At 44.5% G+C, this 15,881-nt stretch overlaps 1 protein-coding gene across 1 annotated transcript; it reads left to right on the plus strand.

Moving 5' to 3' along the window:
- The first annotated feature begins 3,962 nt into the window (after positions 1-3,962).
- cdc42ep3 (CDC42 effector protein (Rho GTPase binding) 3) lies at positions 3,963-14,589 on the plus strand. Its single transcript, XM_067985128.1, has 2 exons — positions 3,963-4,552; positions 12,512-14,589. The coding sequence occupies exon 2, from the start codon at positions 12,853-12,855 to the stop codon at positions 13,618-13,620; it is 768 nt and encodes a 255-aa protein (XP_067841229.1). The 5' UTR covers positions 3,963-4,552; positions 12,512-12,852; the 3' UTR covers positions 13,621-14,589.
- Positions 14,590-15,881: the final 1,292 nt, after the last annotated feature.

Genomic DNA, 15,881 nt, shown 5'->3' on the forward strand with positions numbered 1-15,881 from the left:
AGCTGCCAGACTGGGCCTGCAGCAGGTGGTGAGTGAACCAAGACGAGGGAAAAATCTACTTGACCTCGTCCTCACCAATCTGTCGCAGATGCATCTGTCCATGATAGTATTGGTAGGAGTGACCACTGCACATTCCTTGTGGAGTCAAAGTGCCGTCTTCAAACTGAGGACACCATCCAACGTGTTGTGTGGCACTACCACCGTGCTAAATGAGATAGATTCAGAACAGATATAGCAGCTCAAAACTGGACATCCATGAGGTGCTGTGGGCCATCAGCAGCAGCAGAATTGTATTCCAGCACAATCTGTAACCTAATGGCCCAGCATATTCCTCACTCTACCATTACCAACAAGCCAGGGGATTAACCCTGGTTCAATGTGGAGTGTAGAAGAGCATGCCAGGAGCAGCACCAGGCATACCTAAAAATGAGGTGCCAACCTGGTGAAGCTACAACACAGGACTACACGCATGCTAAACAGTGGAAGCAACATGCTATAGACAGAGCTAAGCAATTCCACAACCAACAGATCAAAGATCTGCAGTCCTGCCACATCCAGTCGTGAATGGTGGTGGACAATTAAACAACTAACAGGAGGAGGAGGCTCTGTGAACATCCCCATCCTCAATGATGGCAGAGTCCAGCACATGAGTGCAAAAGACAAGGCTGAAGCATTTGCAACCATCTTCAGCCAGTAGGCCCGAGTGGATGATCCATCTCGGCCACCTCCCGATATCCCCACCATCACAGAAGCCAATCTTCAGCCAATTCGATTCACTCCACTTGATATTAAGAAACAGCTGAGTGCACTGGATACAACAAAGTCTATGGGCCCAAACAACATCCCGGCTGTAGTGCTGAAGTCTTGTGCTCCTGAACTAGATGCACTTCTAGCCAAACTGTTCCAGTACAGCTACAACGCTGGCATCTACCCGACAATGTGGAAAATTGCCCAGGTATGTCCTGTTCACAAAAAGCAGGACAAATCCAATCCGGCCAATTACCGCCCCATCAGTCTACTCTCCATCATCAGTCTACTCTCAATCATCAGCAAAGTGATGGAAGGTGTCGACAGTGCTATCAAGTGGCACTTACTCACCAATAACCTGCTCACCGATGCTCAGTTTGGGTTCCGCCAGGACCACTCGGCTCCAGACCTCATTACAGCCCTGGTCCAAACATTGACAAAAGAACTGAAATCCAGAGGTGAGGTGAGAGTGACTGCCCTTGACATCAAGGCAGCATTTGACCGAATGTGGCACCAAGGAGCCCAAGTAAAATTGATGTCAATGGGAATCAGGGGGAAAACTCTCCAGTGGCGGGAGTCATACCTAGCACAAAGGAAGATGATTGTGGTTGTTGGAGGCTAATCATCTCAGCCCCAGGACATTGCTGCAGGAGTTCCTCAGGGCAATGTCCTAGGCCCGACCATCTTCAGCTGCTTCATCAACGACCTTCCCTCCATCATAAGGTCAGAAATGGGGATGTTCGCTGATGATTGCACAGTGTTCAGTTCCATTCACAACCCCTCAGATAATGAAGCAGTCCGTGCCCACATGCAGCAAGTCCTGGGCAACATCCAGGCTTGGGCTGATAAGCGGCAAGTAACATTCGTGCCAGACAAGTGCCAGGCAATGACCATCTCCAACAAGAGAAAATCTATCCGCCTCCCCTTGACATTCAACGGCATTACCATCGCCGAATCCCCCACCATCAACATCCTGGGGGTCACTATTGACCAGAAACTTAACTGGACCAGCCACATAAATACTGTGGCTACAAGAGCAGGTCAGAAGCTGGGTATTCTGTGGCGAGTGACTCACCTCCTGACTCCCCAAAGCTTTTCCACCATCTATAGGGCACAAGTCAGGAGTGTGATGGAATACTCTCCACTTGCCTGGATGAGTGCAGCTCCAACAACACTCATGAAACTCGACATCATCCAGGACAAAGTAGCCCGCTTGATTGGTAGCCCATCCACCATCCTAAACATTCACTCCCTTCACCACCGGCGCACCGTAGCTGCAGTGTGTACCATCTACAGGATGCACTGCAGCAACCCATCAAGACTTCTTCGACAGCACCTCCCTAATCCACGACCTCCAGCACCTAGAAGGACAAGGGCAGCAGGCACATGGGAACAACACCACCTGCACGTTCCCCTCCAAGTCACACACCATCCTGACTTGGAAATATATTGCCGTTACTTTATCGTCGCTGGGTCAAAATCCTGGAATTCCCTACCTGATAGTACTATGGGAGAACCTTTACCACACGGACTGCAGCAGTTCAAGAAGGTGGCTCACCACCTTCTCAAGGGCAATTAGGGATGGGCAATAAATGCTGGCCTTGCCAGCAACGCCCACATCTCATGAATGAATTTTTTAAAAATGTTAAAAAAGTGATCAACACTTGGAATGAACTTCTAAAAACCTTGGAATCATTAAGGGCACAACTGAATGGTGCATGGGGGAACTGTGGGTTTTCTGGATGGATGAGCTCAGATGGATCGAATAGCTTTTCTCATCTCTATTGATCTCGAGATATTTGGGGTATAGCAAAGAACAGATGAGGTTGTCAGTGACGACCCAGAGGAGCAGATGGGACGTGGGCTGTTGGAGGGGGGCAATGGCAAGGTTAAGCCATTCGGTCAGGGGTAGAATGCAAGGATGCAGAGAAAAATACTGTCATCAAGTCTAACTAGGATCTGCTGTTCTTTTATAGTTTAGCACGGTCCAGTTACAACCAGATATTTTATAAGTCTACAAACTGTTATGCATATATCTAAAACTCCCAGTATGTATAAGTAATAAAAATTCTTCGTGAACTTTAGGTAGTATTATAAGACTAAAATAATAAAGGGATGAGAAAAGGCCATTCGGCCCACCAAAACTCATCTCTCAAGTACACTAATTCGCCCCACCCAGCATCCAATTGCATTCTGAATGGCACATAAAGCCTGCATCGCCACTACCCTGCCTGGCAGATTATCCCAGGCATTTATTACCCTCTGTGGGAAGAAGTCCCTTCAGATCATTCTGATTTAAACTTACTTTTCATTCGAATATACCGATGGCCACTGGCCCTGCTAGCCTGTCTCGTTTTGAAGTACTATTCCAGATTTATCTTTTGTAATAATTTATGTGCACTCACTTCTAAACATTTTTCATAAATGACACGTGAAAACTGGTCCTGCAATAGTGCCGTATATCCCTAAAAATCTATAACCATCACTAACTCAATTGAAGTTGGGCTTCTCACTGTGAAGCACCTTGGGACTTTTTTTTAACAAAGAAAAAAAGAAAGAACTTATTTATAAAGTGCGTTTCACGACCTCAGGACGTCCCAAAGCGTTTTAAGATGCTATATAAATGCAAGATGTTGTCAGATACAATATATAAAAATGTATTTAAAAGTATCTTGCAGGCTTTATAGAACCCTTCCATTCCACCTCACCCCACCCTTTTTTCTGGGAGCAGATAGCTGGCATTTGTCAGGGTGAGTTAGATCTAATTATATTCAACTACATTCCTTTGGTCATTGTGAACTTTTTAAGGTTTTCTGGAGACTTTGTGGTATTCCAGTCCCGTTAATGTGAATTTATCTGTCTGTATTTCTAAAGTGCAGTTACTCCTCTATTAGCCCCGTACATTAACACAGTACAAATATATTCTTGGCTATGTAAACACTGGAGAGGAGTTGGAATCTCAAGTCGTTTCGAAAACTCGGACTGGATCGTGAACCGGACATTTGCTTTCAGCTGACTTGATTAGATAATGTAGTCACCCTGAGTTTATTCTGATTACACGCTGGTTTTAGTTTCAAAAACTTTTTAAAGCTGATTCCGGTTACATTCTGAGTTCGGTTTTTGAGTTGTTTAAACTGTTAATTGTTAACTTCTCCAGCTATGCGATCCAGATCTCCAGGATTTCAGTGCCGCCCCCAGCTAATACTCCCATCCCACTGTACAGCAGAGCCTGTGATGTGTCTTGTTTTATGCCCAGGGGCAGGACTGCTCATTGCACCAGCTTCTCTTTTATTTTTTTATATATCGTTTAACGGTCTTCCTTCAAGCTGCAGAAGTTGAGGCGAAAAGGTACACGTTGCTCTCCCCAAAATCTGTCTCCTTTGGATAGACACTTGCAGGCTTATGAGCCCAGAAGGACTGTTTCCAAACCCACCACCTCCTCCTCTCCCCTCCCCAGCTGGTCCGTACGAGTGAAGATCGCACAGCAATAGGGAAGCCTCTTCCCAACTGATGTGGATGTGACAGACAGGCACAGGTGGACAGTGTGTGCCGGTCAGGAGTCAAACGTGGCCACAACATCTGGCCAGCTGCCACTGAAGTTGCCTCTTCAGCTCTACTCACACATCCTGAGCACACAGCTAACTTCAGGAGACACACGCTGCAACAAGTTGCTCCGGCGAGTTTTATTTTCGAATACTTGCAAACTCAGCAAAGGGGGAAACCAGAAGCCTCTCTCACCCATGGACGGTACGGCAAGATAAAGGCAGAGATTTAGCATCATTTCGCCAAAGCTCTGGGGAAACCTGTAAGTCTTTTTCTTTCTCCCTCCTCCCTCTTGAATAGGATGTGCAACTCGTTCCTTTCTAGTTAGCGAGAGATCTGTGTGAGATATAGCAGGATATAAACCAGGCTCCTACCTTTCGCTGCCCCAAAAACCATATCACTAACCCTTTCTCTCGACTAATATTTATGGCAGTTCTAAAGTGTCAGTAACCAAATCTATGCGGTGCCTTTTGCCTTCAGACAGAGTTTGTCTGGATTAAATAGATGGCAATAATACTGCAAAAGACAAAAAAAAACTTCTATCTGTTTCAAGCATATGCAAAAAAAAGGTCTTGTTTTTAACGTTTCAAATATGTTTTAGCTACTGCGCAGGAACCGATGAGAAGAAATGACTCAATTAGATTAACCTTTTAAACACACTGTTACAGAACGGGCTGGGCAATGCCTGTGAAAGGAAGGATTGAAAGAAAACAATATTTCTGTGAAGACAGTTTCTTTGCATAACGTTGAAACATAGAATATAGAGGCTGAAATTCAGCTGCTGTTATAACCATGGTAACGTAATAATGTAACCTTTGATGTGAAGCTGGTTTTTATCTTTTAATTTTGCATTGGAGACGGGGCTTCTGCTAATGTCATCTAAGTACCTGCCCCATTCTGAGGACAATTAGTCCTAACCAGATTTGAATAACTGGAGGTCTGTAGTGATACAGTTGAACTGATCAGGAATAATGAATTACTGGAGGTTGGACAATCAAAAGGGAGCCATGATCAGCCATGGAACAGGCTCGAGGGGCCGAATGGCCTACTCCTGTTCCTATGTGCCTTGTTTAAATTTGGTCTCATTTGTTTATGTAGTAAATGTAAAGTACCTATCAGAAGGGACTTCTTTACACAAAGAGGGATACATGTCTCACAGGTGCAGTAGCAGAGATGTAGATTTAGGGAGAGTTAACATACAGTTGGGTTACCAACGGGACAAGCTTTGATGGGTTGAATAGCTGTTTCTTGTCTGTGTCTTTTAATCTTACAGTGAACTTTCACATGATTATTAAGTTCTGTGGTTGTACATTCAGTAGAAAGAGAAAAGGAAAACAGAACTGTGAACAAGAGATTGAAATGGTTGTGAACCTTCTTGTGTATCATTTTATTATCACTCATCAGTTGTAGTTGACTAATGCCCTCTTCTCACCCCTGAGCTTGTTCATTACGACCATCTATTCATACACTGCAATACTGTAACACCACCTTTCTCTCCCTCTCTTCAAGCACTATTATATTCAGAACTTGCTGTTGCTGGTGGGATAGTCTGCACCTCAGACTTCACCCGGGACCCAACTTTTCGTGGGGCCTGATAGTGGAGGTTGGAAGTTCAGATAGAAGAGCCTCTTTCAATTGGCCCTTCAGTGGGGACCTGGTGGTGCACAGAGACAGTTATAAAGGGGAGTGTGGCACTCAGAGGTCATGGGTTTCTGCTTGAGCACCACCATCAAGGAGCAGAAATATACAAGTGCTTACTGACTCTTCCTTCCTCTTTCTCTTCCGTGCCAAGCAGCTCGGGAGGCAACCCATTTCCTCCACTGCATTTACATCCAGCAAGTCGTGCTGTGGGTTGTTTCCGTAACAAAGGCCCTTTTTAGGTGGCCAGGTCATTAGCCTGACTCACAACCCCCTACCAGGAGAACCAGCTAGATGCAATAGGGGGTTTGTCACTGTACTCCCATCAGACACGAGCACACTGCTGAATGTCAACCCAGTATTCAGAGACCAGAACTCTGCTCACCGGGGTACTGACTCTCTGAGATGGTCCAAAATCTGAACTATCAAGGTCTGTGAGTTGGGATAACCTCAAGTATACCTCTAGGGAATCAGACACATGCACATAATACAAAACAAGAAGGCGTTGCACACCTATTTGAAGCAAAAGGTTCAAGGCTATAGGGAGAAAGCAGGGCCGTGGAATTAGACTGCTCTTGCAAAGAACCCACAATGGACCAAATGGCCTTCTTCTGTACTGTAAGCTTCCATGGTTCTATGATTGCCAGGGATTAGGCACTTAACACACCACAAGAATGCCAGATGCACACATACCCACTGCAAAACTGCCAAGGAGCAAAACACTTATCTACCGCAAGACTGCCAGGGAGCCAGACACATAACCATGACAAGACCACCAGGAATTAGACACATACTCCAAACTAGTCTGCCAAGGATTACATACAAACTCACCATTAGACTGCCAGTGAATTAGACACCCAGAGAATTAGACACACATAGCCATCGTCAGGTGGTCAAACACATAATTAACATAAGACTGCCAGGGATAAGGTACATACTTGGGTTGCAGGATGAGCGGATAAATGGCAAATGAAAATGAATGTAGTGAAGTGGGCGGTGGTTCATTTTGGTAGGAGGAATAAGGAAGCCACTTATTCCTTGGAAGCTAAGAAACTAAATGGGGTAGAGGAGAAACAAGATCTGGGAATATGATACATAGATCACTAAAATTAGCAACACAAGTTGATAAGTTCATACAGAGTGTAAACAAAGTATTGGGTTCATTACGAGAGGATAAAAATACAAAAGCAGAAAGGTAATGATGAATTTGTATTGAATCTTGATTAGCCTACACGTGGAGTACTGTGTGCATTTCTGGTCTCCATATGACAAAAAGGATATTGAAGCACTGGAGAAAAAACTTACAAGGATGTCACCAGATTTGAGAGGATGCAATTATCAGGAAAGATTGAGCAAGCTATGGCTCTTTCTTCTGGAAAAGAGAAGACTAAGAGGAGACCAGATAGAGGTCTTTAAAATTATGAAGGGGTTTGATAGGGTGGATGTGCAGAAACTGTTTCCACTTGTGGATGAGTCCAGAAAAAGAGGCCATGATTATAACTGATCAAATAAATAGTTTAGGAGGCATTTCTTTACATAAGGACATAAGAACATAAGAAATGGGAGCAGGAGGAGGCCAATCGGCCTCTCGAGCCTGCTCCGCCATTCAATAAGATCATGGCTGATCTGATCCTAACCTCAAATCTAAATTCATGTCTAATTTCCTGCCCGCTCCCTGTAACCCCTAATTCCCTTTACTTCTAGGAAACTGTCTATTTCTGTTTTAAATTTATTTAATGATGTAGCTTCCACAGCTTCCTGGGGCAGCAAATTCCACAGACCTACCACCCTCTGAGTGAAGAAGTTTCTCCTCATCTCAGTTTTGAAGGAGCAGCCCCTTATTCAAAGATTATGCCCCTAGTTCTAGTTTCACCCATCCTTGGGAACATCCTTACCGCATCCACCCGATCAAGCTCCTTCACAATCTTATATGTTTCAATAAGATCGCCTCTCATTCTTCTGAACTCCAATGAGTAGAGTCCCAATCTACTCAACCTCTCCTCATATGTCCGCCCCCTCATCCCCAGGATTAACCGAGTGAACCTTCTTTGTACTGCCTCGAGAGCAAGTATGTCTTTTCTTAAGTATGGACACCAAAACTGTATGCAGTATTCCAGGTGCGGTCTCACCAATACCTTATATAACTGCAGCAATACCTCCCTGTTTTTATATTCTATCCCCCTAGCAATAAAAGCCAACATTCCATTGGCCTTCTTGATCACCTGCTGCACCTGCATACTAACTTTTTGATTTTCTTGCACTAGGACCCCCAGATCCCTTTGTACTGCAGTACTTTCCAGTTTCTCGCCATTAAGATAATAACTTGCTCTCTGATTTTTCCTGCCAAAGTGCATAACCTCACATTTTCCAATTTGGATTGCATCTGCCAAATCTCTGCCCACTCACCCAGCCTGTCTATATCCCCTTGTAGGTTTTTTATGTCCTCCTCACTCTCTACTTTCCCTCCCATCTTTGTATCATCTGCAAACTTTGATATGTTACACTCGGTCCCCTCCTCCAAATCGTTAATATAGATTGTAAAGAGTTGGGGACCCAGCACTGACCCCTGCGGAACACCACTTGCTACTGGTTGCCAGTCCGAGAATGAACCATTTATCCCAACTCTCTGCTTCCTGTTAGATAACCAATCCTCCACCCATGCCAGAATATTACCCCCAATCCAGTGATTCTTTATCTTGAGCAATAATCTTTTATGTGGCACCTTGTTGAATGCCTTCTGGAAGTCTAAATACACTACGTCCACTGGTTCCCCTTTATCCACCCTGTACGTTATGTCCTCAAAGAACTCAAGCAAATTTGTCAGACATGACTTCCCCTTCGTAAAGCCATGCTGACTTTGTCCTATTAAATTATGTTTATCCAAATGTTCCGCTACTGTCTCCTTAATAATAGACTCCAAAATTTTACCCACCACAGATGTTAAGCTAACTGGTCTATAATTTCCAGCCTTCTGCCTACGACCCTTTTTAAATAAGGGTGTTACATTAGCAGTTTTCCAATCTGCCGGGACCTTTGCCGAGTCCAGAGAATTTTGGAAAATTATTACCAAAGCATCCACAATCCCTACTGCCACTTCACTCAAGACCCTAGGATGTAAGCCATCAGGTCCAGGGGATTTATCCGCCTGGAGTCCCATTAATTTACTGAGTACCAATTCCTTAATGATTTTAATTGTATTTAGCTCCTCCCCCCCTAGAGCCCCCTGTTTGTCCAGTGTTGGGATATTCTTAGTGTCCTCTACCGTAAAGACTGAAACAAAATATTTGTTCAGCATTTTTGCCATCTCCATGTTTCCCACCATTAATATCCCGGTCTCATCCTCTAAGGGACCTATGTTTGTCTTAGCCACCCTTTTTCTTTTTATATAACTGTAGAAACTCTTGCTATCTGTTTTTATATTTTTTGCTAATTTATTTTCATAATCTATCTTCCCTTTCTTAATCAATCCTTTAGTTACTTTTTGCTGTCTTTTGAAGAATTCCCAATCTTCTATCCTCCCACTAAGTTTGGCTACCTTATATGTCCTTGTTTTTAGTCGGATACTATCCTTAATTTCTTTACTGAGCCACGGATGGCTGTCATTTCTTTTACACCCTTTTTTCCTCAGTGGAATATATATTTTTTGAAAGTTGTAAAATAACTCCTTAAATGAACACCACTGCTCATGTACAGTCTTACCCTTTAATCTATTTTCCCATTCCACTTTAATCAATTCCGCTCTCATACCATCATAGTCTCCTTTATTCAAGCTCAGTACGCTTGTTTGAGAACCAACCTTCTCACCCTCTAATTGGATATGGAATGTAACCATGTTATGGTCACTCATTCCAAGGAGATCCTTAACTAGGACATTATTAATTAATCCTGGCTCATTACACAGGACCAGGTCCAAGGTTGCCTGCCCCCTTGTAGGATCAATTACATACTGCTCAATAAATCCATCCCTAATACACTCAATAAACTCTTCCTCAAGGCTGCCCTGCCCAATTTGATTTGTCCAGTTAATATGATAGTTAAAATCCCCCATAATTATAGCTGTTCCCTTATTACATGCCCCGACTATTTGCTGATTAATACTTCTTCCAGCAGAGTTGCAACTATTAGGAGGCCTATATACTACGCCCACTAGTGTTTCTTCCCCTTATTATTCCTTATCTCTACCCAAACTGTTTCATTATCCTGATCCTTTGTCCCAATATCATTTCTCTGTATTACAGTGATTCCTTCCTTTATTAACATAGCCACCCCACCTCCCCTTCCTTCCTGCCTGTCCTTCCTGATTGTTAAATACCCTGGCATATTTAATTCCCAGGGATTTACTCAGGGAGTGGTGAGAATGTGGAACTTGCTGCCACGTGGAATGATTGAAACAAATGGCATAGGTACATTTACGGGGAGGCTTGATACCTCCATGAGAAAGAAGGGAATAGAGGGATATGAGGGCAGGGTGGGTGGAATCATAGAATCATAGAAGTTTACAACATGGAAACAGGCCCTTCGGCCCAACATGTCCATGTCGCCCAATTAATACCACTAAGCTAGTCCCAATTGCCTGCACTTGGCCCATATCCCTCTGTACCCATCTTACCCATGTAACTGTCCAAATGCTTTTTAAAAGACAAAATTGTACCCGCCTCTACTACTGCCACTGGCAGCTCGTTCCAGACACTCACCACTCAGGATGGAAGGGGAGGTGGGTAGAGGTAATTAGAGTGGGAGGAGGCTCATATGAAGTATAAAGACTGCCATGGATCATCTGGGCCAAATGGCCTGATTGTGCTATCGATTCTATGAATGAGATGAATGACCAGTTGATCTGTTTTTGATGATTTTGGATGAGGGAGGATTGTTGGCCGGGAATAGTGCCATTAGGATCTTTAACGTCCAGTTTAACCACTGGAACAACCAAACAGGGCCTCAGTTTAACGGCTCATCCAATGAGCAGCATCTCTGATAATGCAGCATCTCCTCAGTACCGCCCATGATTTCCCAAGATGCTGTCGTGGCCAGTGCCACTCCCCACTGGGAGCACCAGAACTCAGAATCGTTGAGTACAGCTTGAGCCCTCACCTCTGAGAGTACTACCAGCTGAGACAAGGTGACACCTGGTTAATACAGGGAGCTTTGCTATAGGCCATGCTGTGACTGTATTGGGTGTGGTTGATGCTGACACCAGGTTTCAAAAGTAGAAACAGAAATGAGTTCAAAACATCAACTGGTCATTTATCTCATTGATGTTTGTGGGACTTTGCCGTGCGTGAATTGGCTGTCACGTTTGCCTATAAACCAACAATGCCTACACTTCAAATGTAATTCACTGGGTGTAAAGCACTTTGGGACACCCTGAGGATGTGAATAATAATAGAAAATAGCATTAACTCATTTTAATTTTCTCATATTGCTTGCTCCGTGTCACTGATTCTCCCTTCCTTACATTTCTGCCTTCGACCTCTCTTTCTCCTCTTGCTTCTGCTCCTCCTAACTTTGAGCCTCTATTGCTTCTCATGCAACTTCTCAGGATACTGATGCCCTTGCACTTCCCTTTGTGCTTCTGATGGACCTCGCCCACCCCTTCATGTTTCTTATGCTACTTCCTGCTCTGCATCCAAGACCATCTCTTACAACCCTGATCTATCTCCGATTCAGTATTCTTCCATCCCAATAGACATCCAAGTCTCCATTCTAGCATTTTGTGCCTCATGTTAAATATTGTTGCCTTGCAGTGAGAATGTGAGAGATATTATTGCAAGGGAACATTATCCCAGACTCCCTTGCCATTGAAACTAATATTGCAATAATGAATGTCAGTTTGACAGCCAGAAGAGGGACTGGGTTAGCAGCAAATTATCATTCTCACTTTCACTATTTCTCTCTCACACACACACTACAGTATTAATCACTGGGTAACAAATAGGAACAGGATCTGTGTCTGATTGATTTTTTTAAGCCACTCCAAAGCCTGGGCTTACCGAGGGCAATTGTAGTGCCACTATCACTGCCGTTACTGAGATCAGCTAACAGCCCAGACCAGGGATGAACCCTGAGATATCCCTGGTCTGGTTTACTGCTCAGCTATCATGGCAGGCAACTCCGTGGCTGTTTGTGATGATGTTATGGACCCCCGGCTCCCTTTCAAACGGCATGGAAAGGTTGCAGCTGTGCTAACAGCTCCAACAATCTTGTGCGGAGAGAGGTGAATTGTGCCATAAGTCATCACTCACTACCTGCTGCTGTGGTGAGTCATTCAGGCGTATTGTCCCCCTTCGCATTACAGCTGTCCAGCAGCACACAGCTTAACAGGAAACGAGTTTTTAAAAACTGAGTGCAGACAATAAACTGGGCGAGTGAGCAGGTCTCAGCAAACCTTAGTGAGTGAATAACTCTCAACCGCCATAGCCAATGCACTCGTGGGAATGGTGAATGGAGAAGGGAAGGGTTGGCTATCTCTTATTAGGGAAGATTGCTCCACCTGCCTGAGATTGATCCATATAGCTGCATCGCAGGTTGTTAGGTAAAACCCAAGATTCAGATGCTGATAACCTGGTCTCGTTTCCTTACACAGATCACCTCGTGTTTCTCGAGTGGTACCGACCCAGGTTTTGAGTCACTTCCCCGATAAGGACGGGCTCGGATGCACATCACTCTCTGTAGGGCTGCCTACCCTCCGGGTTGTCTCCTTTACCTGTCGCTGTACAACAAAAAGATTCTTGTTAAAAGCTGCAAAGGGTTTCGGGAGTCGACGATGTGATTTGATTTTTTTTTTCAAAACCAAAAAAAAATAATAATTTGGGGAGGGGGAAAAAAAGAGACGGAACTTGAAGCCTTTTCACTTGAAAGGTTTGTCATTTGTCCTCGCTGCGAGAATTGAATGGTTTTGGACATTTTGCTGAGACTGCCTGAGGGATGCCGGCCAAGACACCGATTTACCTGAAAACAACAAGCAGCAAGAAAGGCAAGAAGTTTAAGCTGAGGGACATTCTGTCCCCTGATATGATCAGCCCTCCTCTTGGAGACTTCCGACACACCATTCACATTGGCAAAGGAGGCGAACACGACGTGTTTGGAGACATTTCGTTCCTTCAAGGGAAGTACGACCTCTTGCCTGGGAATCAGGGCAAGGCAAAGTTTGGCCAGTATGGAGGGCACAGTGAGTTTCTACGGGCGAACAGCACCCCAAACCCTACTTTCTCCGAGACCCCCTCGCCGGTGCTGAAAAATGCCATCTCGCTTCCCAGCATCGGCGGCTCTCAAGCCCTCAACCTGCCTCGACTGACCGCCGTAACCTTCGTCTCAAAGCGGGATTTCTCGGCCCCTCCCAAACCCCCTCGGCTCCACCCAGCCGCTGAACACCACTTTCCAAACAAAGGTGAGCAAAGGGAGAGCGGGAAGATCAGTGCAGAAGGGAGAGGGGTGAAAAAGTTTCCAACGATATTACAAAACGGCGAACACAGCCTCAATCACTCACATAACTTTGTTGGCTGTAAAAACGTGGAAGATGATTCCACTCTCTGTCCTGCACAATATGGAGTGACAAGAACAACCAATACATCAGAGGATTCCCTCCTCAACCTCACTGGCTCTCTCCTATCCCTTCAACTGGATCTGGGACCTTCTATTTTGGATGATGTCCTCAACGTTATGGACAGAAAGCATCAGCTGGAGGTCAAATAACCCGCACATTCTCACCAAAGACCACAATGGAGAGGTTCGACCTCTTTCACAGTATGCTTGAACCTGTATGCCTGCGCGTTGAGCTTGAAGAAGACAGCGTTGTCACCTGTTCCTTGGAAATGTTGGAAAAGCAGCAACGTCTGGAATTCTCTTTTGACGGTGTTGGTGTTTGATGCTCTTGTGTTTCCAACTCTAGCTCCGAGGAACATGTCCCACTGCCGCGTCTATGGCAACGGACATGTAGCATTGTTTGCCCAGTTGTTCAACAGAGGAGCCTTCAGTCCATGTCTGTGCGGTGTAGCTGGGCCCAACTGAACATTATAGAATCATAGAAGTTTACAACACGGAAACAGGCCCTTCGGCCCAACATGTCCATGTCGCCCAGTTTATACCACTAAGCTAGTCCCAATTGCCTGCACTTGGCCCATATCCCTCTATACCCATCTTACCCATGTAACTGTCCAAATGCTTTTTAAAAGATAAAATTGTACCCGCCTCTACTACTGCCTCTGGCAGCTCGTTCCAGACACTCACCACCCTTTGAGTGAAAAAATTGCCCCTCTGGACCCTTTTGTATCTCTCCCCTCTCACCTTAAATCTATGCCCCCTTGTTATAGACGCCCCTACCTTTGGGAAAAGATTTTGACTATCTACCTTATCTAAGGTAGATAGTCAAAGGCCGGGTCACAATTCTGGTACTAGAGCAATGCACTCTTGTGCAATTGAACAAGCTTGGTGGTTCAATGATATCCTTCCCTTATTCAGGCAATTATATTAAATGCTTAATTTCTTCATAATTGTAGTGGTAGTTTGCAAGAATCTCTTTGTTTTTGGCTAACTATCGCTTAAGTACTTTTCAAAGCAAATCTTGTTTTTGCAAAACATACCGCTTAAATGTACATGTGTTGCTTGAAATGAGTGCAGCATCTGACACAGAATAAAGAGATAAGTATGGGATATTGTGCAGTGTTGGTGTGTCAAAGGAGTTATTATTTTTTAATAGCCCCATGACGATGGTGTCCCCTACAGCCAGCAGTGAATGTGTCCTTCTACTGCACAAAGTATTATCAGTAAGCCCCAGATCAAAATGTGCAAAAGTCCTCCTAGCAGTGTGGCTGTCATCTTTTTTTGGTGTCAACGCCATGGTAAGGTACATAGTTGCCATTCAGCCCTTCGAGCCTGTTCCGCCATTCAATTAGATCATGTTTGATCTGTACCTCATCTCCATTTACCTGCCTTGGTTCCATATTCCCTGATACCCTTACCTCACAAAAATCTATCGAACTCAGTTTTGAAAATTTCAATTGACCCAGAATCCACAGACTTTTTGAGGAGAGAATTCCACATTCCCACTACTCTTTGTGTGAAAAGGAACTTCTTGATTTCACTCCTAAATGACCAAGCTCTAATTTTAAGATTGTGGTCCCTTGTTCTGGATTTCCCCACCAGAGGAAATAGTTTCTCTGTATCGACCCTATTGAATCTTTTTACTAGCAGGAATCTTCTCCACATGGGACAAGGTTTCAGCCATCTGTTCAAATGGCATTCGGGGTGGGGAGGGTGGCGGGGAGACAGAAGACCCCACCTGGGTCAATAATGGGGGACAGGGTTCAAGGAGTGGAATCTCTTGTATGCTGCTTCTCCATCCCTCCCCACCTTATAGAACTTTACAGCAGAGAAGGAGGCCATTTGGCCCGTCGTTCCTGTGCCAGCTCTCTGAAAGAGTTCCTCTGCTTCTCTTAAATTTAATTTGAACAGATGGCTGGAGCCTTGTCCTCTGGGGGAAGACTCCTGCTATATTCTGAAGACCTTTTAAAATCACCACCTCATCATCAGTGTATGGAGTGGGCTGTGTAGCCTTTTCTTATTCTGTACTTTCTTGCTCAATTCTAGTAGCTTTTAGCAGTAGGTTTCCAATTAATCCAAAATGAGGTGGTGATTGTTCCATCAATGAAAACATTTAACTTTGGTCACAAGTGTCTGAAGCATTCGTAATATACAATCATAGAATCATATAATGAAACAGCACAGAAGGAGGCTATTTGGCCTATCGTGCCTGTGTCAGCTCTTTGGATGAGCTATCCAATTAGTCCCACACCCCTGCTCTTTCCTCATAGCCCTGCAAATGTTTCCCCTTCAAGTATTTATCTAATTCCTTTTTGAAAGTTGCTATTGAATCTGCTTCCACCACCCTTTCAGGCAGTACATTCCAGATCATAACAACTTGTGGCATAAAATGTTATTACTCATGTTGCCTCTGT

Source organism: Heptranchias perlo, chromosome 5 (genome assembly GCF_035084215.1).
Source record: "Heptranchias perlo isolate sHepPer1 chromosome 5, sHepPer1.hap1, whole genome shotgun sequence".
Classification (NCBI taxonomy): Eukaryota; Metazoa; Chordata; class Chondrichthyes; order Hexanchiformes; family Hexanchidae; genus Heptranchias; species Heptranchias perlo.

Excerpts from the sequence above, each read along its gene's own strand:
- cdc42ep3 (XM_067985128.1), top strand. The coding sequence starts at position 12,853 with ATGCCGGCCAAGACACCGATTTACCTGAAAACAACAAGCAGCAAGAAA.